This window comes from Oncorhynchus tshawytscha, linkage group LG01 (assembly GCF_018296145.1).
Source record: "Oncorhynchus tshawytscha isolate Ot180627B linkage group LG01, Otsh_v2.0, whole genome shotgun sequence".
NCBI classification, from domain to species: domain Eukaryota; kingdom Metazoa; phylum Chordata; class Actinopteri; order Salmoniformes; family Salmonidae; genus Oncorhynchus; species Oncorhynchus tshawytscha.
The window spans coordinates 2,304,331-2,331,360 of record NC_056429.1 but is presented as its reverse complement, the minus strand read 5'-3'; the positions used below and the strand labels follow the sequence as shown (position 1 = coordinate 2,331,360).

At 44.7% G+C, this 27,030-nt stretch overlaps 1 protein-coding gene across 1 annotated transcript in view; it reads left to right on the top strand.

Moving 5' to 3' along the window:
• Nucleotides 1-1,291: 1,291 nt before the first annotated feature.
• Nucleotides 1,292-27,030, top strand: part of LOC121847234 (calphotin-like) — a 174,946-nt gene continuing 149,207 nt past the window's right edge. The window contains exon 1 of the mRNA XM_042327611.1: nt 1,292-1,378. Within this exon, the coding sequence (XP_042183545.1) occupies nt 1,310-1,378 (69 nt within the window). The 5' untranslated portion in view covers nt 1,292-1,309. The remainder of the gene's footprint in view (nt 1,379-27,030) is intronic.

The following is a 27,030-nucleotide window of genomic DNA, read 5'->3' as shown; positions in this document are numbered from 1 at the left end:
CAGCATTTCACTGTAAGGTCTACTACACCTGTTCTACTACACCTGTTGTATTCAGCATTTCACTGTAAGGTCTACTACACCTGTTGTATTCAGCATTTCACTGTAAGGTCTGCTACACCTGTTGTATTCAGCATTTCACTGTAATGTCTACTACACCTGTTGTATTCAGCATTTCACTGTGAGGTCTACTAGACCTGTTGTATTCAGCATTTCACTGTAAGGTCTACTAAACCTGTTGTATTCAGCATTTCACTGTAAGGTCTACTAAACCTGTTGTATTCAGCATTTCACTGTGAGGTCTACTACACCTGTTGTATTCAGCATTTCACTGTAAGGTCTACTACACCTGTTGTATTCAGCATTTCACTGTAAGGTCTACTACACCTGTTGTATTCAGCATTTCACTGTAAGGTCTACTACACCTGTTGTATTCAGCATTTCACTGTGAGGTCTACTACACCTGTTGTATTCAGCATTTCACTGTAAGGTCTACTACACCTGTTGTATTCAGCATTTCACTGTAAGGTCTACTACACCTGTTGTATTCAGCATTTCACTGTAAGGTCTACTACACCTGTTGTATTCAGCATTTCACTGTAAGGTCTACTACACCTGTTTTATTCAGCATTTCACTGTAAGGTCTACTACACCTGTTGTATTCAGTATTTCACTGTGATGTCTACTACACCTGTTGTATTCAGCATTTCACTGTAAGGTCTACTACACCATTTCACTGTCTACTACACCTGTTGTATTCAGCATTTCACTGTAAGGTCTACTACACCTGTTTTATTCAGCATTTCACTGTAAGGTCTACTACACCTGTTGTATTCAGCATTTCACTGTGAGGTCTACTACACCTGTTTTATTCAGCATTTCACTGTAAGGTCTACTACACCTGTTGTATTCAGCATTTCACTGTACACTACACCTGTTGTATTCAGCATTTCACTGTAAGGTCTACTACACCTGTTGTATTCAGCATTTCACTGTGAGGTCTACTACACCTGTTGTATTCAGCATTTCACTGTGAGGTCTACTACACCTGTTTTATTCAGCACATGTGACAAATAACATTTGATTTGATGTTTAAGACATGACACAGACATGACAGTTAAGTGCACTGATTTTAATGAATCCCTGTGTGTGTGTGTGTGTGTGTGTGTGTGTGTGTGTGTGTGTGTGTGTGTGTGTGTGTGTGTGTGTGTGTGTGTGTGTGTGTGTGTGTGTGTGTGTGTGTGTGTGTGTGTGTGTGTGTGTGTGTGTGTGTGTGTGTGTGTTTCAGCTCTTTGCTCTGAGGAGTGTACCCATGGAAGGTGTGTGTCTCCTGATACGTGTCAGTGTGAGCCAGGCTGGGGAGGACTGGACTGCTCCAGTGGTGAGTACACACACACACACACTCACACACACACACACACACACACACACACACACACACACACACACACACACACACACACACACACACACACACACACACACACACACACACATACACACACACACACACACACACACACACACACACACACACACACATACACACACACACACACACACACACACATACATACACACACACATGCACACACATACACAATCACTCACACACACAATCACTCACACACATACACACACACACACACACATACACACACACACACACACACACACACACATACACACAAACAATCACACACACATACATACACACACACATACACACACATACACAATCACTCACACACAATCACTCACACACACACACACACACACACACACACACACACATACACACACAATCAGTCACACACTCACAATTTGTTCACTATTTGAAGTAATTCACTCCCATACTGTATGGTAATATTGCCACTATACTGTATTACTTAGCAACAAACTATGGCATGTGAAACAGACAGGTCAGTCACAGTGAAAGTGGAAGTGACTAATGAATCTAACTGGGGACGGCTGGCTGCCTTCCCCCTGTGTCTCCAAATATACGTCCCAGATGGAACCCTGACCCCTACTTAGTGTCCTAACCCTGTTCCCTACTTAATGTCCTAACCCTGTCCCCTACTTAGTGCCCTAACCCTGTTCCCTACTTAGTGTCCTAACCATGTCCCCTACTTAATGTCCTAACCCTGTTCCCTACTTAGTGTCCTAACCCTGTTCCCTACTTAGTGTCCTAACCCTGTTCCCTACTTAATGACCTAACCCTGTTCCCTACTTAGTGTCCTAACCCTGTTCCCTACTTAGTGTCCTAACCATGTCCCCTACTTAATGTCCTAACCCTGTTCCCTACTTAGTGTCCTAACCCTGTTCCCTACTTAGTGTCCTAACCCTGTTCCCTACTTAGTGTCCTAACCCTGTTCCCTACTTAGTGTCCTAACCCTGTTCCCTACTTAGTGTCCTAACCCTGTTCCCTACTTAGTGTCCTAACCCTGTTCCCTACTTAATGTCCTAACCATGTCCCCTACTTAATGTCCTAACCCTGTTCCCTACCTGTTCCCTACTTAGTGTCCTAACCATGTTCCCCTACTTAATGTCCTAACCCTGTTCCCTACTTAATGTCCTAACCCTGTTCCCTACTTAGTGTCCTAACCCTGTTCCCTACTTAGTGTCCTAACCATGTCCCTACTTAATGTCCTAACCCTGTTCCCTACTTAGTGTCCTAACCCTGTTCCCTACTTAGTGTCCTAACCCTGTTCCCTACTTAGTGTCCTAACCCTGTTCCCTACTTAGTGTCCTAACCCTGTTCCCTACTTAGTGTCCTAACCCTGTTCCCTACTTAGTGTCCTAACCCTGTTCCCTACTTAGTGTCCTAACCCTGTCCCCTACTTAGTGCCCTAACCCTGTTCCCTGCTTAGTGTCCTAACCATGTCCCCTACTTAATGTCCTAACCCTGTTCCCTGCTTAGTGTCCTACTTAGAAGGCGAGAGGGAGTCGGTTGGAGACGAGGAGACGGGGGGCGGGCTGCGATGGGAGTTAGGCACATCTATTATCCACTTCAATTATTCCTCTTTAGCTCCTAGTGTTCTACAATCAGCTTAATGGTTGACCTGACTTATTCCTCTTTAGCTCCTAGTGTTCTACAATCAGCTTAATGGTTGACCTGACTTATTCCTCTTTAGCTCCTAGTGTTCTACAATCAGCTTAATGGTTGACCTGACTTATTCCTCTTTAGCGCCTAGTGTTCTACAATCAGCTTAATGGTTGACCTGACTTATTCCTCTTTAGCACCTAGTGTTCTACAATCAGCTTAATGGTTGACCTGACTTATTCCTCTTTAGAACCTAGTGTTCTACAATCAGCTTAATGGTTGACCTGACTTATTCCTCTTTGGAGCCTAGTGTTCTACAATCAGCTTAATGGTTGACCTGACTTATTCCTCTTTAGTGCCTAGTGTTCTACAATCAGCTTAATGGTTGACCTGACTTATTCCTCTTTAGCGCCTAGTGTTCTACAATCAGCTTAATGGTTGACCTGACTTATTCCTCTTTAGCGCCTAGTGTTCTACAATCAGCTTAATGGTTGACCTGACTTATTCCTCTTTAGACTTATTCCTAGTGTTTCTACAATCAGCTTAATGGTTGACCTGACTTATTCCTCTTTAGCGCCTAGTGTTCTACAATAGTGTTCTACAATCAGCTTAATGGTTGACCTGACTTATTCCTCTTTAGCTCCTAGTGTTCTACAATCAGCTTAATGGTTGACCTGACTTATTCCTCTTTAGAGCCTAGTGTTCTACAATCAGCTTAATGGTTGACCTGACTTATTCCTCTTTAGCTCCTAGTGTTCTACAATCAGCTTAATGGTTGACCTGACTTATTCCTCTTTAGCGCCTAGTGTTCTACAATCAGCTTAATGGTTGACCTGACTTATTCCTCTTTAGAACCTAGTGTTCTACAATCAGCTTAATGGTTGACCTGACTTATTCCTCTTTAGCTCCTAGTGTTCTACAATCAGCTTAATGGTTGACCTGACTTATTCCTCTTTAGAGCCTAGTGTTCTACAATCAGCTTAATGGTTGACCTGACTTATTCCTCTTTAGCTCCTAGTGTTCTACAATCAGCTTAATGCTGAAGCCTCAGCGAAGGTCGACAGAGCGAATGGAGGTGTTAACTCTGTTATATTTATGTGTGGAGAGATGGAAAGAGAGACATGAGGGATAGAGGGAGGGAGGGACATGAGGGATAGAGGGAGGGAGGGAGGCACGGAGGGAAGGAAGGAGGGAGGGAGAGGTGGAGAGAGAGACATGAGGGAGAGGAGGGATAGAGGGAGGGTGGAGAGAGCACATGAGGGAAGGAGGGAGGGAGGGAGGGAGATGGAGAGAGGGAGACATGAGGGAGGGAGGGGAGGGAGGGATAGAGAGACAGGAGGGAGGGAGGGACATGAGGGATAGAGGGAGGGAGGGAGAAGAGATGGTGAGATGGAGAGATGGGAGGGAGGGAGGGAGGGAGGGAGGGAGGGAGGGAGGGAGAAATCAAACTCTCTCCGCCAGTTCAGGTACAGGTCAGCGTGGTTCCTGACCCAACAACCACCCCCCAGCAACCACTCCAGTAACCACACCTAGCAACCCACCCTGACCTGACCTACCAACCACTCCTAGCTACCCCTCCTAGAAACCACCACACCCCCGACCTGACCCAACAACCACCCCTAGATACCCCCTGCCCTGACCGAACAACCATCCTAGCAACCCCCTGACCTGACCCAACAACCACCCTAGCAACCCTCCCTGACCTGACCCAACAACCACCTCTAGCAACCCAACCTGACCTGACCTATCAACCAAAACCTAGCAACCCCCCTGACCTTTGTCTTTGTTCAGAAGATAACTACAGCTGTTCACACCTGTACTCTGACTTCCAGGTTGGGATCTTTGTCTTTGTACAGAGAGGATAAATATGTCTAGAAAAACAACTTTCTTACTCTACCAGTCTTCTACTGTAACATTCAGATGTTTTGACTTGTATTTTCCCTACAAACTTGATTTCATAAATCATGTTAAATTATTGCCTGGCAGATTGTGATGAGGTGTACATAGATGTGAATATGTACTAAGACAGTGTAGTCCTAGTTTGGATCTTAAGGATTTCAGTACAAAGTGAAATCAATTATAAACATCAGGATCCTGGTTGCGCAGCAGACTGAAGTATTCTACTGGGCTTGAAGATGGCAGATTTCAGGTTCTACTTGATCACCATTCTTTAAAAACGCTATAGCTATGTTTTGGACAATACTAAAATAAATAATAATAAAATAAAATATAATTATGTAAGCTGATTAAAATGCCTTTTTTAAAATATTTTTTTTATTAATTTATTATTATTATTATTATTTATTTATGTATTTATTTAGGTTTGGACACTTTATATAATAATTCCACATCAATATCAGCAGAACATTGCAGCAATGTTTTCAGAACTACTTCCGTTACCGTTTGAAGTGTTGTTCCGTGGAACGTTATTATCATGACGTCACAGTGTAACTTTATGAGAGCATTGTGGGAATCTACCCTGCTTGTTTGTTATGGTGTATTTCGTATAACATTATCCCATCAACGTTGGCAGAACGTTCCTGTAAATGTTTCCACGGGAACCACTTCCATTGTTCCCACGTTCTGTTGCGACTCTACGTTCTAAATGTAGTGAAGTGCCTACTTGCGCTAGAGAAGTCAGGCGCAGCAGAGCGAAAACTGATTTACAACGGTGTCGTTTAATATCCATTAAACCAGCGTCAACAGAACAATACAATAAATGGGTCAAACAAAACCCGGTCAATACCAGGGGAACAGAGGGTTAAATACACAACGTGTCATTGATGGAATTGGAACCAGGTGTGACGGAAGACAAGACAAAACCAAAGGGAAAATGAAAAGTAGATCGGCGATGGCTAGAAGGTCGGTGACATCGACTGCCGAGCGCCAGTCCGAACAAGGAGAGGGACCAACTTCGGCCCAAGTCGTGGCACTAAGAACATAACAGGAACATGCTTTACTAAGTGCTGAGTGATTAGTGCTTTTTAAGGTCGGTTCGGTTTCAGTTAGATCCCCCCCAAAAAATATCACGGTTTTCAATATTTTTTAAAACTTTAAATGGACACTAGGTTTATCGCTGTAACAACACAGAATAAAACAATTAATCATAGTCTCATGATGGTAGTGACTGTCCATTACTGCTGATACCATCATTTATTCACATGACTTTACTTTAATAACATATTCGTTTTATTTGATTACTTTATTATTTCATCTCTTCTCTGTAGAGCTGCTGTCTGACAAAATCACTGTTTTAGTAGATTTTCAAAATGAATGAGGCATAATTTTATGACTGCTGAATACCAACTATCTATCACTGAGATAATGTATTTTCAGGTAGAGATACCTCTGCTCTCCATTCCTCTCGATCGCACATTCTTCTGCCTCTTTTACGTAGGCGGCGTAAAAGAAGCACAGATCCGGACAAGTAGACGTGCAATGGATTATGGTCATTATAGTTAATTACCATTTTTCTGTGCTAAACTATGCAAAATATTGGCCTGTTGGAAACTTCAACTCCCTACTACATTACACAGTTTGAGTCTCATCTGATTTATCTCTAGAGAAACTGTGCAATGTGTGAATTGAGCTCACATTAAAAAAAACACGAAATTTGAATAATTGAACTGATAAAAATCGAAGAAATTAAAACACATTACAAACCTAATGAGAACGTTTAGGGAATGTCCCGCGGTGGTTATTACATGACCTGCAAACCTAATGAGAACGTTTAGGGAATGTCCCGCGGTGGTTATTACATGACCTGCAAACCTAATGAGAACGTTTAGGGAATGTCCCGCGGTGGTTATTACATGACCTGCAAACCTAATGAGAACATTTAGGGAATGTCCCGCGGTGGTTATTACATGACCTGCAAACCTAATGAGAACGTTTAGGGAATGTTCTCATTAGGTTTGCAGGTCATTATTGGTTGGTTATAGGGAATGTCCCGCGGTGGTTATTACATGACCTGCAAACCTAATGAGAAGGTTTAGGGAATGTCCCGCGGTGGTTATTACATGACCTGCAAACCTAATGAGAACGTTTAGGGAATGTCCCGCGGTGGTTATTACATGACCTGCAAACCTAATGAGAACGTTTAGGGAATGTCCCGCGGTGGTTATTACATGACCTGCAAACCTAATGAGAACGTTTAGGGAATGTCCCGCGGTGGTTATTACATGACCTGCAAACCTAATGAGAACGTTTAGGGAATGTCCCGCAGTGGTTATTACATGACCTGCAAACCTAATGAGAACGTTTAGGGAATGTCCCGCGGTGGTTATTACGTGACCTGCAAACCTAATGAGAACGTTTAGGGAATGTCCCGCGGTGGTTTTTACATGACCTGCAAACCTAATGAGAACGTTTAGGGAATGTTCCGTGGTGGTCGTTATAGATGTTGGGGAATGTCCCGTGGTGGTTATTATAGATGTTGGGGAATGTTCTGTGGTGGTCGTTAAAGATGTTGGGGAATGTCCCGTGGTGGTCGTTACAGATGTTGGGGAATGTTCCGTGGTGGTCGTTATAGATGTTGGGGAATGTTATGTGGTGGTCGTTATAGATGTTGGGGAATGTTCTGTGGTGGTCGTTATAGATGTTGGGGGATGTTCCACTATGGTCGTTATAGATGTTGGGCAATGTTCCACTATGGTCGTTATAGATGTTGGGGAATGTTCCACGGTGGTCGTTATAGATGTTGGGGAATGTTCCGCGGTGGTCGTTACAGACGTTTGGGACAACATTTTAGTGAACGTTTGTAGAACATTCCAAGGATATTTAATTTAAAAAAATTTCATCCTAAACATGAACTTAATGGGAATCTTAGCTCATGTGTTCCGGGCATGTTTCCGGTTTGCTGGGTATTCACTTATAGTGCAACTCAATATCAGGAAGGTGTTCCTAATGTTTGGTGTAATCAGTGTATATTGCGTCTGCTAATATATAGGATATATTCATCCACGAGTCACGGTCATGCAGCCAAAACCATTGTACCGAAGCTAGATCTATGACTGTGTTCCAAATGGAACCCTATTCCCTATATAGTGCACTACTTTGTACCAGGGCTCTATGGACCCTGGTCCAAATTAGTGCACTACATAGGGAATAGGGTGGCATTTGGGACAGAGGAGGGGACGCAGCTTAGATCTATGGTCCATTTCCTTGATTACCTGCTGTGCTGTAAATCAGAGAGGTTCTACAGCGTGGCCCTCTGGCCCATTGGAAGCAGATTCATGGGCCCTGAATGACAAGGCTGAGCTGTTCACCGTCATTTTGCTGTTCACTACTCACTACTTAAGTCCCACAGACCACACACACATACACACACACACGCGCGCGCACACGCGCACACACACACACACACACACACACACACACACACACACACACACACACAGACACAGACACACACACACACACACACACACACACACACATACACATACACATACACATACACACACACACAGTAAACCATACTAAAGCAGAGATTAAGACAGGGCACCTTATTCCCCGGTCAAAAGTAATGCTATTTGGGACACAGTGAGGCCATTATTCACCAGTGTGGATGATTTCCATACTGGGCTTCCGTCCAGGCTTTTTCATTTACAAGCTTTCATCTGTAGAAATGAAGGAATGCTTGAATTAAATCTAATCCCCCCCCTATAAATGTGACTGTGTTCCCTGTGTGGGGCTGGGTGGTTAGAGAGGTGACGGGAGCTTTAGTGTTTAGTCGTCTCAGAGTGGTTTCAGTCATTATATCCAGCCAGCCTGATAGACATCTATTCAACCTGAGGGGTAGTGACCTGCGTGAGAGGTATCCAGCCCACCTGATAGGCACATAGACATCTATTCAACCTGAGGGGTAGTGACCTGCGTGAGGTGTATCCAGCCCACCTGATAGGCACATAGACATCTATTCAACCTGAGGGATAGTGACCTGCGTGAGAGGTATCCAGCCCACCTGATAGGCACATAGACATCTATTCAACCTGAGGGGTAGTGACCTGCGTGAGAGGTATCCAGCCCACCTGATAGGCACATAGACATCTATTCAACCTGAGGGATAGTGACCTGCGTGAGAGGTATCCAGCCCACCTGATAGGCACATAGACATCTATTCAACCTGAGGGGTAGTGACCTGCGTGAGAGGTATCCAGCCCACCTGATAGGCACATAGACATCTATTCAACCTGAGGGATAGTGACCTGCGTGAGAGGTATCCAGCTATCAGGACTCAGGATATGACCCAGATGCAGACACAGGAGGCGGCTAGTACAGTTCTCAATCATTTATTATAACATGGGGTAAAGGGAAGATCGAGAGCAGGCAGAGGTTCGTAATCAGGTCAGAGTCAGGCAGGTACAGAACGGATGGCAGGCTCGGGATCAGAGTCAGGCAGGTACAAGACAGATGGCAGGCTCGGGATCAGAGTCAGGCAGGTACAGGACGGATGGCAGGCTCGGGATCAGAGTCAGGCAGGTACAGGACGGATGGCAGGCTCGGGATCAGAGTCAGGCAGGTACAGGACGGATGGCAGGCTCGGGATCAGAGTCAGGCAGGCTCAGGGTCAGGGCAGACAGAATGGTCAGAACCGGGAAAACTAGGAAACAGAACTTGAGCAACAGGAAGACTGGAAAGCATGCTGGTAAGACTGACAAGACAAGACGAACTGGCAACAGACAAACAGAGAACACGGGTATAAATACACTGGGGATAATGGAGAAGATGGGCAACACCTGGACAGGGGTGGAGACAAGAACAAAGACAGGTGAAACAGATCAGGATGTGACATCCAGCTAGCCTGATAAACACCTATTCAGCCTGAGGGGCAGTGACCTGCCTGAGAGGCAACCAGCCCACCTGAGAGGCACATAAACACCTATTCAACTCAGCTCAGCGCAATCACTGCCCTGGTTTATGATACTCACACCTCGACTGCAGCCATTGTTGAGGAGTTACGGAGGTATTTGTTTACGTAAATACAACAAATAAATTCCAATTCCCTGGTAGAACAGTAGCAGTGAAAGGCACAAATGACTGAGGAGGTCACAGTGACATGGGCTTGGCGAGTGTGACGATAACCAGTGTGTTGCCCTGTATATCTCAAGAGCTGGCACAGTCTGGATGTGGGCAGGATGATGGGGCCTGGTGCCATATCTGCTTGTGTGACGATTGACTATAGGAGTTTTCAAAACAGCACAAACAGATCTGGGATCAGGCTATGTGGATGACTCTGTCGCTGATGCGGTCCCGAGTTAAAAGTCTTTCAACGATCTTGCAGTTGACGACCTGGAGCCAGATCAAAGACTCTGACGGAACCTGTTTCTGTTTTTTGGAGCATCACACACCAGGATAACTAGAGACAGAAAGAGAGAAAGAAAGAGAGTGAGTGAGAGAAGGAGAGAGAGTACAAGAGAGAAGGAGGCTACCAGGACTGTATCTGACTGTATCTGGGTCAGGTGGAGGAAAGAAAGAGTTGGGGTTGTTATTTGGTTTGCTGGAAAGGGGAAGTGGAAGAGGGAGATATGGATAGAGCAGGCAGAGGAGGGAAATAGAGGAGAGATGAGTAGAGCAGGCAGAGGAGGGAAATAGAGGAGGAGAGATGGGTAGAGCAGAGAGAGGAGGGAAATAGAGGAGAGATGGGTAGAGCAGAGAGAGGAGGGAAATAGAGGAGAGATGGGTAGAGCAGAGAGAGGAGGGAAATAGAGGAGGAGATGGGTAGAGCAGAGAGAGGATGGAAATAGAGGAGGAGAGATGAGTAGAGCAGAGAGAGGAGGGAAATAGAGGAGGAGAGATGAGTAGAGCAGAGAGAGGAGGGAAATAGAGGAGGAGAGATGAGTAGAGCAGAGAGAGGAGGGAAATAGAGGAGGAGAGATGGGTAGAGCAGAGAGAGGAGGGAAATAGAGGAGGAGAGATGAGTAGAGCAGAGAGAGGAGGGAAATAGAGGAGAGATGAGTAGAGCAGAGAGAGGAGGGAAATAGAGGAGGAGAGATGAGTAGAGCAGAGACAGGAGGGAAATAGAGGAGGAGAGATGAGTAGAGCAGAGAGAGGAGGGAAATAGAGGAGGAGAGATGAGTAGAGCAGAGAGAGGAGGGAAATAGAGGAGGAGAGATGAGTAGAGCAGAGAGAGGAGGGATGTAGAGGAGAGGAAATGTAGAGGAGAGGAAATATGGGGAGACCAGAAGGAGGTGTGGTGGAGGGGGAGGAGAGAGAGAGAGGTAGGTAGAGGAGGGGCAGTGGAGAAGGTTAGGAGATGCCACCACTTGTTGTCTCCACACCCGCTGGTCTACATCTGCTGTAGCCTGAAGATAGAGAGACGACCCATCCCTCCCATCAGCCCTCACCTGTCTAAGAGTAGAGACCTACTGAGACCAAAACTGAATTTTGACCTCCTGGGAAACCACAGCAAGGTCACAGCTGACTGACAGTAAAGTGTATGTGCTGAGATGCTCGGTATCATACTGTAGCTATGTAATTTATATGGGGATTATACTGTAGCTATGTAATTTATATGGGGATTATACTGTAGCTATGTAATTTATATGGGATTATACTGTAGCTATGTAATTTATATGGGATTATACTGTATCTATGTAGTTTAATATGGGGATTATACTGTAGCTATGTAATTTATATGGGGATTATACTGTAGCTATGTAATTTAATATGGGATTATACTGTAGCTATGTAATTTATATGGGGATTATACTGTAGCTGTGTAATTTATATGGGATTATACTGTAGCTATGTAATTTATATGGGATTATACTGTATCTATGTAGTTTAATATGGGGATTATACTGTAGCTATGTAATTTAATATGGGGATTATACTGTAGCTGTGTAATTTATATGGGATTATACTGTAGCTATGTAATTTATATGGGATTATACTGTAGCTATGTAATTTATTTCTGGATTATACTGTTGCTATGTTATTTATATGGGATTATACTGTATCTATGTAATTTATATGGGGATTATACTGTATCTATGTAATTTATATGGGGATTATACTGTAGCTATGTATTTATATGGGGATTATACTGTAGCTATGTAATTTATATGGGATTATACTGTATCTATGTAATTTAATATGGGAGTTATATAGTAGCTGTGTAATTTATATGGGATTATACTGTAGCTATGTAATTTATATGGGATTATACTGTAGCTATGTAATTTATTTCTGGATTATACTGTTGCTATGTTATTTATATGGGATTATAAGGTAGCTATGTAATTTAATATGGGGATTATATAGTAGCTGTGTAATTTATGTGGGATTATACTGTAGCTATGTAATTTATCTCTGGATTATACTGTAGCTATGTAATTTATATGGGATTATACTGTAGCTATGTAATTTAATATGGGATTATACTGTAGCTATGTAATTTAATATGGGGATTATATAGTAGCTGTGTAATTTATATGGGATTATACTGTAGCTATGTAATTTATATGGGATTATACTGTAGCTATGTAATTTATATGGGATTATACTGTAGCTATGTAATTTATATGGGATTATACTGTATCTATGTAATTTATATGGGGATTATACTGTAGCTATGTAATTTATATGGGATTATACTGTATCTATGTAATTTATATGGGGATTATACTGTAGCTATGTAATTTATATGGGGATTATACTGTAGCTCTGTCATTTATATGGGATTATACTGTATCTATGTAATTTATATGGGGATTATACTGTAGCTGTGTCATTTATATGGGTTTATATCTATTATCTATTATATCTATGTAATTTATATGGACATTATACTGTGGCTGTGTATTTTATATGGGAATTACAACAGTGCAGTGTATTTATATGGGCATTACAACAGTACAGTGTATTTATATGGGCATTACAACAGTACAGTGTATTTATATGGGCATTACAACAGTACAGTGTATTTATATGGGCATTACAACAGTACAGTGTATTTATATGGGCATTACAACAGTACAGTGTATTTATATGGGCATTACAACAGTACAGTGTATTTATATGGGCATTACAACAGTACAGTGTATTTATATGGGCATTACAACAGTACAGTGTATTTATATGGGCATTACAACAGTACAGTGTATTTATATGGGCATTACAACAGTACAGTGTATTTATATGGGCATTACAACAGTACAGTGTATTTATATGGGCATTACAACAGTACAGTGTATTTATATGGGCATTACAACAGTACAGTGTATTTATATGGGCATTACAACAGTACAGTGTATTTATATGGGCATTACAACAGTACAGTGTATTTATATGGGCATTACAACAGTACAGTGTATTTATATGGGCATTACAACAGTACAGTGTATTTATATGGGCATTACAACAGTACAGTGTATTTATATGGGAATTACAACAGTACAGTGTATTTATATGGGCATTACAACAGTACAGTGTATTTATATGGGCATTACAACAGTACAGTGTATTTATATGGGCATTACAACAGTACAGTGTATTTATATGGGCATTACAACAGTACAGTGTATTTATATGGGCATTACAACAGTACAGTGTATTTATATGGGCATTACAACAGTACAGTGTATTTATATGGGCATTACAACAGTACAGTGTATTTATATGGGCATTACAACAGTACAGTGTATTTATATGGGCATTACAACAGTACAGTGTATTTATATGGGCATTACAACAGTACAGTGTATTTATATGGGCATTACAACAGTACAGTGTATTTATATGGGCATTACAACAGTACAGTGTATTTATATGGGCATTACAACAGTACAGTGTATTTATATGGGCATTACAACAGTACAGTGTATTTATATGGGCATTACAACAGTACAGTGTATTTATATGGGCATTACAACAGTGCAGTGTATTTATATGGGCATTACAACAGTACAGTGTATTTATATGGGCATTACAACAGTACAGTGTATTTATATGGGCATTACAACAGTACAGTGTATTTATATGGGCATTACAACAGTACAGTGTATTTATATGGGCATTACAACAGTGCAGTGTATTTATATGGGCATTACAACAGTGCAGTGTATTTATATGGGCATTACAACAGTACAGTGTATTTATATGGGCATTACAACAGTACAGTGTATTTATATGGGCATTACAACAGTACAGTGTGAGTTCCAGTGTGTTTTTGTATTGGTACTGGTAAACAACAACACAGTTCTCATATGGTAAACAATGTTGAGTGGAGAACTAAAGAGATGCCAGTCTCTCAGATATTAGTTTGTTTTGTGAGAAAGAAGGTCTGTCTGCATTTTACCCAAGACTCCAGGCATTTCATAATACATCTTGATGACTCTGATGCGTATCTGAAATGGAACTCTGTTCCTTACTCACCCCTGTCTGTCCCAGTGTCTTCCTGTACGCCCCTCTTCCTGTTTCTCCCATTGCCTTCAGGGCTGTTGCACTTCTCAGCAACCTCTTTTTATCTTATCATCTTTGATGTGGCCCTGTCACACTCCCTGTCACACAGTAATACCATCCTTCCAATAAAGACCATGATAAAGACTGATGATTCTCCTCCAGTATATATTTAGCCCAGACTGCCATAGTTTCAGACATATTAGGTGTGATGAATATCTTTCATTGATTTCATGATGCTTCAGTGGGATAAATGATAGAGTTAACCCAGTGTTCTTTTTGGCTCTTTAAAAAAGAAAACAATTGTCTAGTCTTCGTCATCTTGACTAAAATATAATTAGGTCTTAGTTACGTCTTAGTCGATTTGAATAATGATTTAGTCTTGTTATCATTAAAATTATGAAAACAGTCGGCCATTTTAGTTAACTAAAATGGCCGACGCCCTTTCAACTAGAACCAGTCCTTTTTTCTTTGAGGAATAGAGGGAGTCTTGGCTGGGTTGGCTACAGAACCTCTACATGAAATGCAGTGGGAAAAGTGGGAGGGTTGAGCGAGTTTACAAAGACGGGGAAAGAAAAACAAAGCTGTTGTTTTACTATTAAACTCAATGCTGCTGTTGCAGCTTGTGTGTTAACCATGCAAAGGTTAGCTAACTACAAGGCTGGTGGTGATTGGTGAAACAAGAGAGTCGCCTGCTCAATGTGTATAATCGGAGGCGGGGTCGGAGGCGGAGCCTGTTTTGCATGTCTGCCGACACTCATCGCTTGCTCCTCTGCAGCTCACCAGCTGATGTAGGCGGTGTGTGTCAGGTGTGGGGCGGGGTGTGCCAGGTGTGAGGCAGCGTGTGCCAGGTGTGAGGCAGCGTGTGCCAGGTCTGACTCTGTGTGTGCCAGGTGTGAAGTTGTGTGTGCCAGGTGTGACTCTGCGTGTGCCAGGTATGACTCTGCGTGTGCCAGGTGTGAAGCGGCGTGTGCCAGGTGTGAGGCAGCGTGTGCCAGGTGTGAGGCAGCATGTGCCAGGTGTGAGGCAGCGTGTGCCATGTGTGAAGCGGCGTGTGCCAGGTGTGAGGCAGCGTGTGCCAGGTGTGAGGCAGCATGTGCCAGGTGTGACTCTGCGTGTGCCAGGTGTGAGGCAGCGTGTGCCAGGTGTGAAGCGGCGTGTGCCAGGTGTGAGGCAGCGTGTGCCAGGTGTGAGGCAGCATGTGCCAGGTGTGACTCTGCGTGTGCCAGGTGTGAGGCAGCGTGTGCCAGGTGTGACTCTGCGTGTGCCAGGTGTACTCTGCGTGTGCCAGGTGTGAAGCGGCGTGTGCCAGGTGTGACTCTGCGTGTGCCAGGTGTGACTCTGCCTGTGCCAGGTGTGACTCTGTGAGGCAGCGAGCCAGCAAGCTAACGTTTCGTTTCGCTAGCGAACAGTACGCTTTAAACTTGCAATGAAGATGACTTTCTGACAAAATTAGAAACGTACAATATCTGAAAATGTAGCTAGACTATAACCCGTAAACATGGATGGATGCTTAATGACAGAACTTCGCTGTTTCCGTTTTGTTCGTAGCTACGGCTTGTTTGACCCGTTGTGTCAAGTCACTCCAGTTCACACTGACCCCGTGTGCAGGCAGCAATATTGTTGAAAGCAGTAGCAACACTTTTGCATTTCTCCATGGCTAACGTTATCAACAATTATCTACACATATGGGGCAGCTCATGTTATAGACAGAAGCATGCTACATGGAAGGCCAATCTGAACTCATCACTCGGGCATGTCCAGACCATTCATTATCTCAGCCAATCACGGCTAGCGGGAATGACTTTTTCCGTGGCTAAACCAACTGGGCTCGAAATTTAACAATTGTATTCGTATTTACAGATGGCCCACACCAAGTCATTCCAGTCCCCAACCCACACCAAGTCAATCCATCCCCCAACCCACACCAAGTCATTCCATCCTCCATCCCCCAACCCACACCAAGTCATTCCATCCTCCATCCCCCAACCCACACCAAGTCATTCCATCCTCCATCCCCCAACCCACACCAAGTCATTCCATCCTCCATCCCCCAACCCACACCAAGTCATTCCATCCTCCATCCCCCGACCCACACCAAGTCATTCCATCCTCCATCCCCCGACCCACACCAAGTCATTCCCCAACCCACACCAAGTCATTCCCCAACCCACACCAAGTCATTCCCCAACCCACACCAAGTCATTCCCCGACCCACACCAAGTCATTCCATACCTTAAGGGAACATTTTGACATTTCGTGTATGGTTAGTGAGAAAGTCCATATTGGAAATGTACGGTCCCTTACTAGACGTCCGAAAACGTTTCTAAAATTCGCGGTCGGCGTTGGGCCGTGCGGTAGGGCCGGACCTACCGGGAAGTCATCAAATGAACTTTGTCGGACATTCGGTTTCCGTTTTATAAAATAATCAAATTTTGGTCAATTTTTCCGCTATCCCGGAAATTCCCACAAGAGGGCATAAGGAATCATATGGCAATTGGACAAAACATCACGAATCACGACGGGGCCTTATCTCGAAAACTGAATATATTTCGAAGCCGTAACTCGGTGAGCGTAGGTTTGGCATAATGGGCAGTTGGCCCCGAACAAGATGGCGTCTAGGCCTCAACGGTTTTTGAGTTATGGCCATTTCTCTGGGATTAAAGGTCCAAAATGAAAATAGAGAAATTATTTTTCCCCTTCACGTCAAAGTCAAGGAGCCTCCGGTGTCAATAAAAAAAGAACCAGACATTTATCTATCGTCATTTAAGAGAAATCGTACAATGACAGATTGGTGATGTTCAAAGATAGGTGTTTTTTTTAAAAAACAGTTACAGATCCAGTTGCAGGGTGTTCATACGAATCTTTTTAAAGTGTGCTGCAGAGCTCTGCGAGATTTCTGTGATTTTCTATGATTTTCTGAAATAACACACACTCACTAAACCCTCCGTAAATAACTCAGTTCTTAACGTAAAGACTTAAAACTCAGGATTCTGTAAAGGCATACCCCAATCAGGATATGAGTTTATTTATAGCATCCTGTGCCAACCGGAAGTGCCTTTAATTGGGTCACACTGTCTGTTTCCAAGGGTTAAAAAAGTCACATCTTTCCAAAACTTCATATGTGTGACTAGGTAACCCTCCTAAACTGTAAATCAGTCATTTCTCCCAGCAGATGTCAAAGAAAAGCTCTCACACACACACACAGCAAGAATGGAGTGAAAAAGTGCGGTGCTTAAAGACACAGAGAGCAGGCAATGGCATAAACATCATCTCTAGGCCGTGCCGAGTTCAACGAGATATCCCGCTTGACCGTAGCTCGCTCGGTCTAAGCGCAGTGACCATGAGAAAAAGTAGGCCCAAAATGAAGCCTAGCCCTAAATGTCATTTGTTTTGGGTGACAGTGAGAGAACTGTTAGGGTGAGAAGCACAATTCGACCTCAGGTACGTTCCTGAGGTCCTCCCGATCCGTGCAAGCCTAACCTTGACCATGTGGCATTAACCCTTACCAGTTAAAAGAAGGTGTTTACTTCAAACAGTTTGCATTGACTTCTCTCCCCATAGGAATACATTGCCTGCACCCCTAAATTCAACCTGAAGCCTATATGGGTTATGAATGCCGTATGAACCTGTCTTCGGTAACAGTCCATTAGGCCACTATGAGGTCTACCTGTGTTGATTCTAAGCTTCCTGGCCCAACCGGAAGTGGTTAAAATCGCCCTAAAAGTGTATATCCATACCCTGCCTGCAGTTTGATAGACATAGTGCATTCAACCCTGTGTAAATCAGTCAGTTCTTAACGTAAGGACTTAAAACTCAGGATTCTGTAAAATCATACCCCAATGAGGATATGTGTTGGCTTATAGCTTCCTGTGCCAACCGGAAGTGCCATAATTGGTGTCTCAGGGGCTGTTTCGAGGGGTTAAAAAAGTCAGATCTTTCCAAAACTTCATATATGTGATTAGGCAACCCCCATGAACTGTAAATCAGTCATTTTTCCCATAAAATTTCAAAGGAAAACTAAATCACACAGACACACAACTTGGAAGGAGGGACGTATTGGGGTGCGTAGAGACAAACAGTGCCTGCAATAGTTAGCTTTGTTCGAGCTAAAAAAGAACCGTCAGACCTAGAGTTCCGAAACTTTAGAATCCTGTTCTAGACCTCAGGTCGATAGGGCGTGGTGAGTTACGTGGCTCTCGAAGGTTCTCGGACCGAGAAACAGCCTCGTACATTTGCAATGACTTCAATTCATTTTTGCATCACGAAAATGACGACATTTAGAAATGTCCCAGAGTCGCAAGACTAGGTGCATTGCGACCGTCTCGGCCCATATAGACGGACCCCAAGGCTTCTGTCCGATAGCTCATTCAAGGACCCCGTAGCAAGTCATGGAAAAAAGTGGATTTTCAGCACCAATTAGGGTTTTGCTCGGACACCAAATGACCTATCGAGCCGAAACTTGGGATTCGGGGTCGCCTCAGCTAGGCCTACACATAACATAAGAAATGGACCCACAGCTAGAACGTAACTACGTGTTTTATGTTTTTTTTATGGTTTGAACCGAAGGCGTTGTGAATTTTGGGCCAGCTCTGAAGTATGTGATAGTTGGCTACTAAACGAGTTGGAAAAAGTGGGTTTGGTGTCAGTTTGTATCAGTTTGGTGTCAGAATGATATCTAATTGACTAATGGATGGTGACTTGCTGGTGACTCTTGTCCATTTGCAATATGTTTAAACAGTGAGGTACCATCACCAAAGTGACGCTCTGAAATCAACCCTAACAAGCCATTGAGATGAACGAGAATCACTGCCCAGCCATCCCGAGTTCATCGGGCCAGTCAATTTCACATTCCTGCAGGATTTTTATAGGATGACAAATTCGTGATGGTACCTGCCCATTGAACCATATTGCAAATGCACAGTGACTTTGCAAAAGTAAGAAAACATAACCAAATGGACATAATGAAATCACCATATTTTTATTTTTGGGTTACCAGTTGCACAACAATGCACGTGCATTTGCAATATGATTCTATAGTGAAAAAACATCACCAAATGGACATTCTGAAATCAACCCTAATGAGCGATTGAGATGAACCAGAATCAAAAAAATCATTTTTTCAAAATGTTGCTTTTGGATGTTGACTTGGGTTGCATTTCCAATATGAAAAACCCCGGTGGAGCGCAATCGCCACCTGTTGGATTTTTGAAGTGTTACAACTGGCATTTGCCATATGGCATTTGCAATCAACTTTGCATGAATCAACGCCGAATTGGGTGGTATTGGACATCGTGTATATGGTTTGTCCAATGCCAATGACTTCCCATTCATTTTTGTCCATTTCAGGGGGGTATTCCCTTACATCCTCCATCCCCCAACCCACACCAAGTTATTCCATCCTCCGACCCACACCAAGTCATTCCATCCACCATCCCCCAACCCACACCAAGTCATTCCATCCTCCATCCCCCAACCCACACCAAGTCAATCCATCCCCCAACCCACACCAAGTCATTCCCTCCTCCATCCCCCAACCCACACCAAGTTATTCCATCCCCCAACCCACACCAAGTCATTCCATCCTCCATCCCCCAACCCACACCAAGTCATTCCATCCTCCGACCCACACCAAGTCATTCCAGTCCTCAACCCACACCAAGTCATTCCAGTCCCCAACCCACACCAAGTCATTCCATCCTCCGACCCACACCAAGTCATTCCAGTCCCCAATCCACACCAAGTCATTCCATCCCCCAACCCACACCAAGTCATTCCATCCCCCGACCCACACCAAGTTATTCCATCCTCCGGCCCACACCAAGTCATTCCATCCTCCATCCCCCAACCCCCAACCCACACCAAGTCATTCCATCCTCCAGCCCCCAACCCACACCAAGTTATTCCATCCCCCTACCCACACCAAGTTATTCCATCCCCCAACCCACACCAAGTCATTCCATCCTCCAACCCACACCAAGTCGTTCCAGTCCCCAACCCACACCAAGTCATTCCATCCCCCAACCCACACCAAGTCATTCCATCCCCCGACCCACACCAAGTTATTCCATCCTCCGGCCCACACCAAGTCATTCCATCCTCCATCCCCCAACCCACACCAAGTTATTCCATCCCCCAACCCACACCAAGTTATTCTATCCCCCAACCCACACCAAGTCATTCCATCCTCCATCCCCCAACCCACACCAAGTCATTCCATCCCCCAACCCACACCAAGTTATTCCATCACCCAACCCACACCAAGTCATTCCCTCCTCCATCCCCCAACCCACACCACGTTATTCCCCAACCCACACCAAGTCATTCCATCCCCCGACCCACACCAAGTCATTCCATCCCCGGCCCACACCAAGTCATTCCATCCCCGGCCCACACCAAGTCATTCCATCCTCCAGCCCACACCAAGTCATTCCATTCGCCAGCCCACACCAAGTCATTCCATCCCCCAACCCACACCAAGTCATTCCATCCCCCAACCCACACCAAGTCATTCCATCCCCCGGCCCACAGCTGCAATATTGGCACTGTGTGACAGACATGTTCCCTTCCAACCCTGTCCTGAACATAGGAAACCATGAATCAATGGATTACACACACACAGGCCTTATAGATCTGCTAGTGAGTATTAGAGCCATCATTGACTGCTTCATTAACTGTGATGGATCAAAGCAGCAAGGCATTTCCCCCCAGGGTTCAGATGCTGAATAAAATACATGGCATGGTAAGGACCTGTGGGGCTATCCTGGCTCAGCCAACTGTGTGTGTGTGTGTGTGTGTGTGTGGCATATTGTAGTAGAGTGCGCAGGGAGCTTTATAGCCAAGTTATTTCCCATCTGCTATGTGAGAATCTTGTTTATTCTTCCTAAGCAGAGAGCACTGTGCTGTGACCCATTCAGATATTAGTTTATTGCTCTCTCTCTCTCTCTTTCTCTTTCTTACTCTCTCTCTCTCTCTCTCTCTCTCTCTCTCTCTCTCTCTCTCTCTCTCTTTATATATCTCTCTCTTTCTCTCCCTCTCTTTCTCTCGCTCTCTCCTTCTCTCTCTCTCTTTCTCTCCCTCTCTCTTTCTCTCCCTCTCTCTTTCTCTCCCTCTCTCTTTCTTTATCTCTCTCCCTCTCTCTCTTTATCTCTCTATGTGTGTGTCAACCCCCTCTCTGATCCAACACCTCACTAATGGAAGAGGACAGTCTGATTCAGGACAGTAGTTGAAGTGTTTAATGTAACTGTGGATTTTGTTGTTCTTGGTACAGGTTTGATGTTGTTTTGAAAATATGTTTTGGATATTTTTTTTTTTTTTTTTTGGTGTATCTGTGTCCATGTCCTTCCATGTGACCAGTTGTTGTTTAAAAGTCAGTAAAAAAAAAAGTGTATTGTGGGCCTTCCGAGTGGCGCAGCGGTCTAAGGCACTGCATCACAGCCCAGGTTCGATCCCGGGCTGTATTACAACCGGCCGTGATCGGGAGTCTCATAGGGCGGCGCACAATTGGCCCAGCGTCATCCGTCACAGCTGAAGCTGGTTGAGAGATTACCAAAAGTGTGCAAAGCTGTCATCAAGGCAAAGGGTAGCTACTTTGAAGAACCTCAAATATGAAATATATTTTGATTTGTTTAACACTTTTTTGGTTACTACATGACCCCATATGTGTTATTTCATGGTTTTGATGTTTTCACTATTATTCTACAATGTAGAAAATAGTACAAATAAAGAAAAACCCTTGGAATGAGTAGTTGTTGTAAAACTTGTGACTGGTACTGTATCTACCAATAACTAAAATCCTAATATCAAATAGCTAAATGATCCATGGTCATCTTAAAACAAAGCCATATATTAGCTTAGTAACACACACACACTAACACACACACACACACACACACACACACACTAACACACACACACACACACACACACACACACACACACACACACACACACACACACACACACACACACACACACACACACACACACACACACACACACACACACACACACACACACACACACCCATCTCCTCTCCTCTCCTCTCTGTGGATGGTTTGATTTAATAAGGACATTAAAAGCCTCTATCTCCCGTCCTCAGAGGAAGGTCACTGTGTGTCTAAAATAGCTGAATGCTACGATAACAACGAGTAGATAAGATACTGGCAGAATACTAAAACAGATACTGAACCAGGATGTGTGTGTGTGTGTGTGTGTGTGTAACGCTGTGTTGTGGTCATTTCAAAAGTCCCTGAGTCACACTTGATTTCGTAGATCTTTTCCAGGTTCAGGAAGTTTTGGCGCCAGGCAATTTTTGTCTCTACGGAGTCAATTTATTTCATTGATCATTACGTTTGATGGCCTCCTCGCGGAGCTAGTTTCTGTAGAGAGGACGTGGCTGATTCAGGATCCCCTCTGAGATTTTAATGCTGGCGAGGGTGTCTGTGGACAATCATGTCTCTAACAGTGAAGGGGAATGCCCAGATGCTATAGCCTAGAGGCTAATGTTAAAGAGGATAGCCTCAAGCTGCTGGTGGTGTGTGGGTTACCAGGGTCCTCAAGTCAGTGGCGTTGGTTTGTCTGTGGAGTGGTGGACTAGAATCAGTCTGGGGAGTGGTGGACTAGAAGGAGGATCGGTCTGGGGAGTGGTGGACTAGGAGGAGGATCGGTCTGGAGAGGGGTGGACTAGGAGGAGGATCAGTCTGGGAAGTGGTGGACTAGGAGGAGGATCAGTCTGGGAAGTGGTGGACTAGGAGGAGGATCAGTCTGGGAAGTGGTGGACTAGGAGGATGATCAGTCTGGGGAGTGGTGGACTAGGATCAGTCTGGGGAGTTGTGGACTAGGAGGAGGATAATTCTGGGGAGTGGTGGACTGGGAGGAGGATCGGTATGGGGAGGGGTGGACTAGGATCAGTCTGGGGAGGGGTGGACTAGGAGGAGGATCAATCTGGAGAGTGGTGGACTAGGAGGAGGATCAGTCTGGGGAGGGGTGGAAAAGGAGGAGGATCAGTCTGGGGAGTGGTGGACTAGGAGGAGGATCAGTCTGGGGAGGGGGACTAGGAGGAGGATCAGTCTGGGGAGTGGTGGACTAGGAGGAGGATCAGTCTGGAGAGTGGTGGAATAGGATCAGTCTGGAGAGTGGTGGACTAGGAGGAGGATCAGTCTGGGGAGTGATGGACTAGGTTCAGTCTGGGGAGGGGTTGACTAGGAATAAGACCATTCAGGGGAGTGGTGGACTAGGAGGAGTATCAGTCTGGAGAGTGGTGGACTAGCATCAGTCTGGGGAGTGGTGGACTAGGATCAGCCTGGGGAGTGATGGACTAGGATCAGTCTGGGGAGTGGTGGACTATGAGGAGGATCATTCGGGGGAGTGGTGGACTAGGAGGAGGATCAGTCTGGTGAGTGGTGGACTAGGAGGAGGATCAGTCTGGGGAGTGGTGGACTACGATCAGTCTGGAGAGTGGTGGACTAGGAGGAGGATCAGTATGGGGAGTGGTGGACTAGGAGGAGGACCAGTCTGTGGAGTGGTGGACTAGGATCAGTCTGGAGAGTGGTGGACTAGGAGGAGGATCATTCTGGGGAGTGGTGGACTAGGAGGAGGACCATTCTGGGGAGTGGTGGACTAGGAGGTGTATCAGTCTGGAGAGTGGTGGACTAGGATCATTCTGGAGAGTGGTGGACTTGGATCAGTCTGGGGAGTAGTGTACTAGGAGGAGGATCAATCTGGGAAGTGATGGACTAGGTTCAGTCTGGGGAGGGGTTGACTAGGAGGAGGATCAGTCTGTGGACTGGTGGACTAGGATCAGTCTGGGGAGTGGTGGACTAGGAGGTGGATCATTCTGGGGAGTGGTGGACTAGGAGGAGGACCATTCTGGGGAGTGGTGGACTAGGAGGAGTATCAGTCTGGAGAGTGATGCACTAGGAGCAGGATCAGTCTGGGGAGTGGTGCACTAGGAGGAGGATCAGTCTGGGGAGTGGTGCACTAGGAGGAGGATCAGTCTGGGGAGTGGTGGACTAGGAGGAGGATCAGTCTGGGGAATGGTTGACTAGGATCAGTCTGGGGAGGGGTTGACTAGGAGGAGTATCAGTGGACTAGGATCAGTCTGGAGATTGGTGGACTTGGATCAGTCTGGGGAGGGGTGGACTAGGAGGAGTATCAGTTTGGGGAGTGGTGGACTAGGAGGAGGATCAGTCTGGGGAGTGATGGACTAGGTTCAGTCTTGGGAGGGGTTGACTAGGAGGAGGATCAGTCTGGGGAATGGTGGACTGGGATCAGTCTGGAGAGTGGTGGACTAGGATCAGTCTGGGGAGTGGTGGACTAGGATCAGTCTGGAGAGCCTTGCAAAAGTGGCACTTACTCTGGTACATTACTGAATACCAGTGTGTCTGTTAAAGAGGAAGTTCATCCATTTTTACAATCAACCTTATTTCCAATCTTTCTGTGCTTGTACAGTTGTTCCCTAAACAGATATTTTGCTTCATTACAAAGAAAATTGGTAGACACATTTTTGAGTCTTCACTGACTCAATGCATTATGAAAATATCCCTAAAGCGTTTTAGAATACCCTCCAAATCAAATCATATGGTATGGAGGTTATCACAGATCCACTTGTACCCGAATACCTGAGATACGATATGGGACACAAGCAGGTCGGGGTACAGAATTCTAAATAACGTCATTGGTCTTTGAGTAGGATCTGATGTGATTGTTATGGGTCTGGGTAGGATCTGATGTGATTGTTATGGGTCTGGGTAGGATCTGATGTGATTGTTATGGGTCTGGGTAGGATCTGATGTGATTGTTATGGGTCTGGGTAGGATCTGATTTGATTGTTATGGGTCTGGGTAGGATCTGATTTGATTGTTATGGGTCTGGGTAGGATCTGATATGATGGTCACGGGTCTTGGGTAGGATCTGATATGATGTCACGGGTCTTGGGTAGGATCTCATATGATGGTCACGGGTCTTGGGTAGGATCTGATATGATGGTCACGGGTCTTGGGTAGGATCTGATATGATGGTCACGGTTCTTGTGTAGGATCTCATATGATGGTCACGGGTCTTGGATAGGATGTGTAATTTTAACTGACTTGTCCTGGAAGGGCCCGTACAGATCTGAATGCGACAGTAATTTGTGTTTTTTCATGAGAGTGGAGTGTGTAGGTTGAATGAAGAGATTGTGCTAAAACTGTCCAGTTTGAGTGTTTGTTGCAGCTCGTTCCAGTCGCTAGCTGCAGCGAACTGAAAAGACGAGCGACCCAGGGATGTGTGTGCTTTGGGGACGTTAACAGAATGTGACTGGCAGAACGGTGGTTGTATGTGGAGGAAGAGGGCTGCAGTAGATATCTCAGATAGGGGGAAGTGAGGCCTAAGAGGGTTGTGGAGGATGAGGGCTGCAGTAGATATCTCAGATAGGGGGAAGTGAGGCCTAAGAGGGTTTAATAAATAAGCATCAACCAGTGGGTCTTGCAACGGGTACACAGAGATGACCAGTTTACAGAGGAGTATAGAGTGCAGTGATGTGTCCTATAAGGAGCATTGGTGGCAAATCTGATTGCCGAATGGTAAAGAACATCTAGCCACTCGAGAGCACCCTTACCTGCTGATCTATAAATTATGTCTCTGTAATCTAGCATGGGTAGTGTCATGACGTGGCCATTTCTGGGTGTAGATCGTGGCTTCCCCCTCTCTCACTCTCTCCAACACCCAGGTACTGTTATCTCAGGTCGTAAATTCCTGGTGGAGACTGTCTCCCCGTTTTCATGCAGAGAGAGAGACCACAGAGTGAACAAGGGATTTCACTTGGCCAAACTTGGCCTAAATCCCCAAAATGGGAGTTTTAAACAATATGTCAACATTTGAGAGTGATTGAAGGGTCCGTGGACACTTAAGGGACAGTTATGTTGAGTGTGTTTCATTTGGTGACCTCACAAGGGACAGGAAACACACATAACGTTTTCTCTGAATGTGCATATTTCTCAGTTATGGTGTTTGCATCTAATTCTTGTATAAAATGAGTAAAGATGAAACTATTTGTGAAATTTTGAGAGAATTGAATTCCCTGTAAAGTTTAACTAGTCAGTGGCCACGCTCCACAGACATGATCTGGCCCTCTTCTACTGTTACGAATAAAAGCCCCTCCTAAGAAAAATCTCTTTAGACTAAGCAAACCCACAGCGTGAGCTGTGATTGCGAATTGTTAAGACCACCGAATACCTCGGTGTAAGCTGAGGTGGCACAGGTTTGAGTACCAAGACTAGAAAACCATACCACGTGGAGCATTGGCTACAGACTTATTGATCCATACAGAATAAGAGCAAATTTTAGGTACTAATTACTAGTCTGCAGCTAGAAATGATGTAAACCTGGGATGCGAATACCGACAACCGCCGAAACATCTATTCTAAGAACAATTGACACCTGACATGTCGATTACAACAGACATCATCAGGACAACCACTCTCTGATGAACTGACCCTCCAGCAGACGGACTCACAATGTCATGGGCGTAAATATATATTGATTGCAATTATTCCCGAATGAGTGAGTGTTCATGTGCAAAGGATTAGCATTTCAATTAATATACA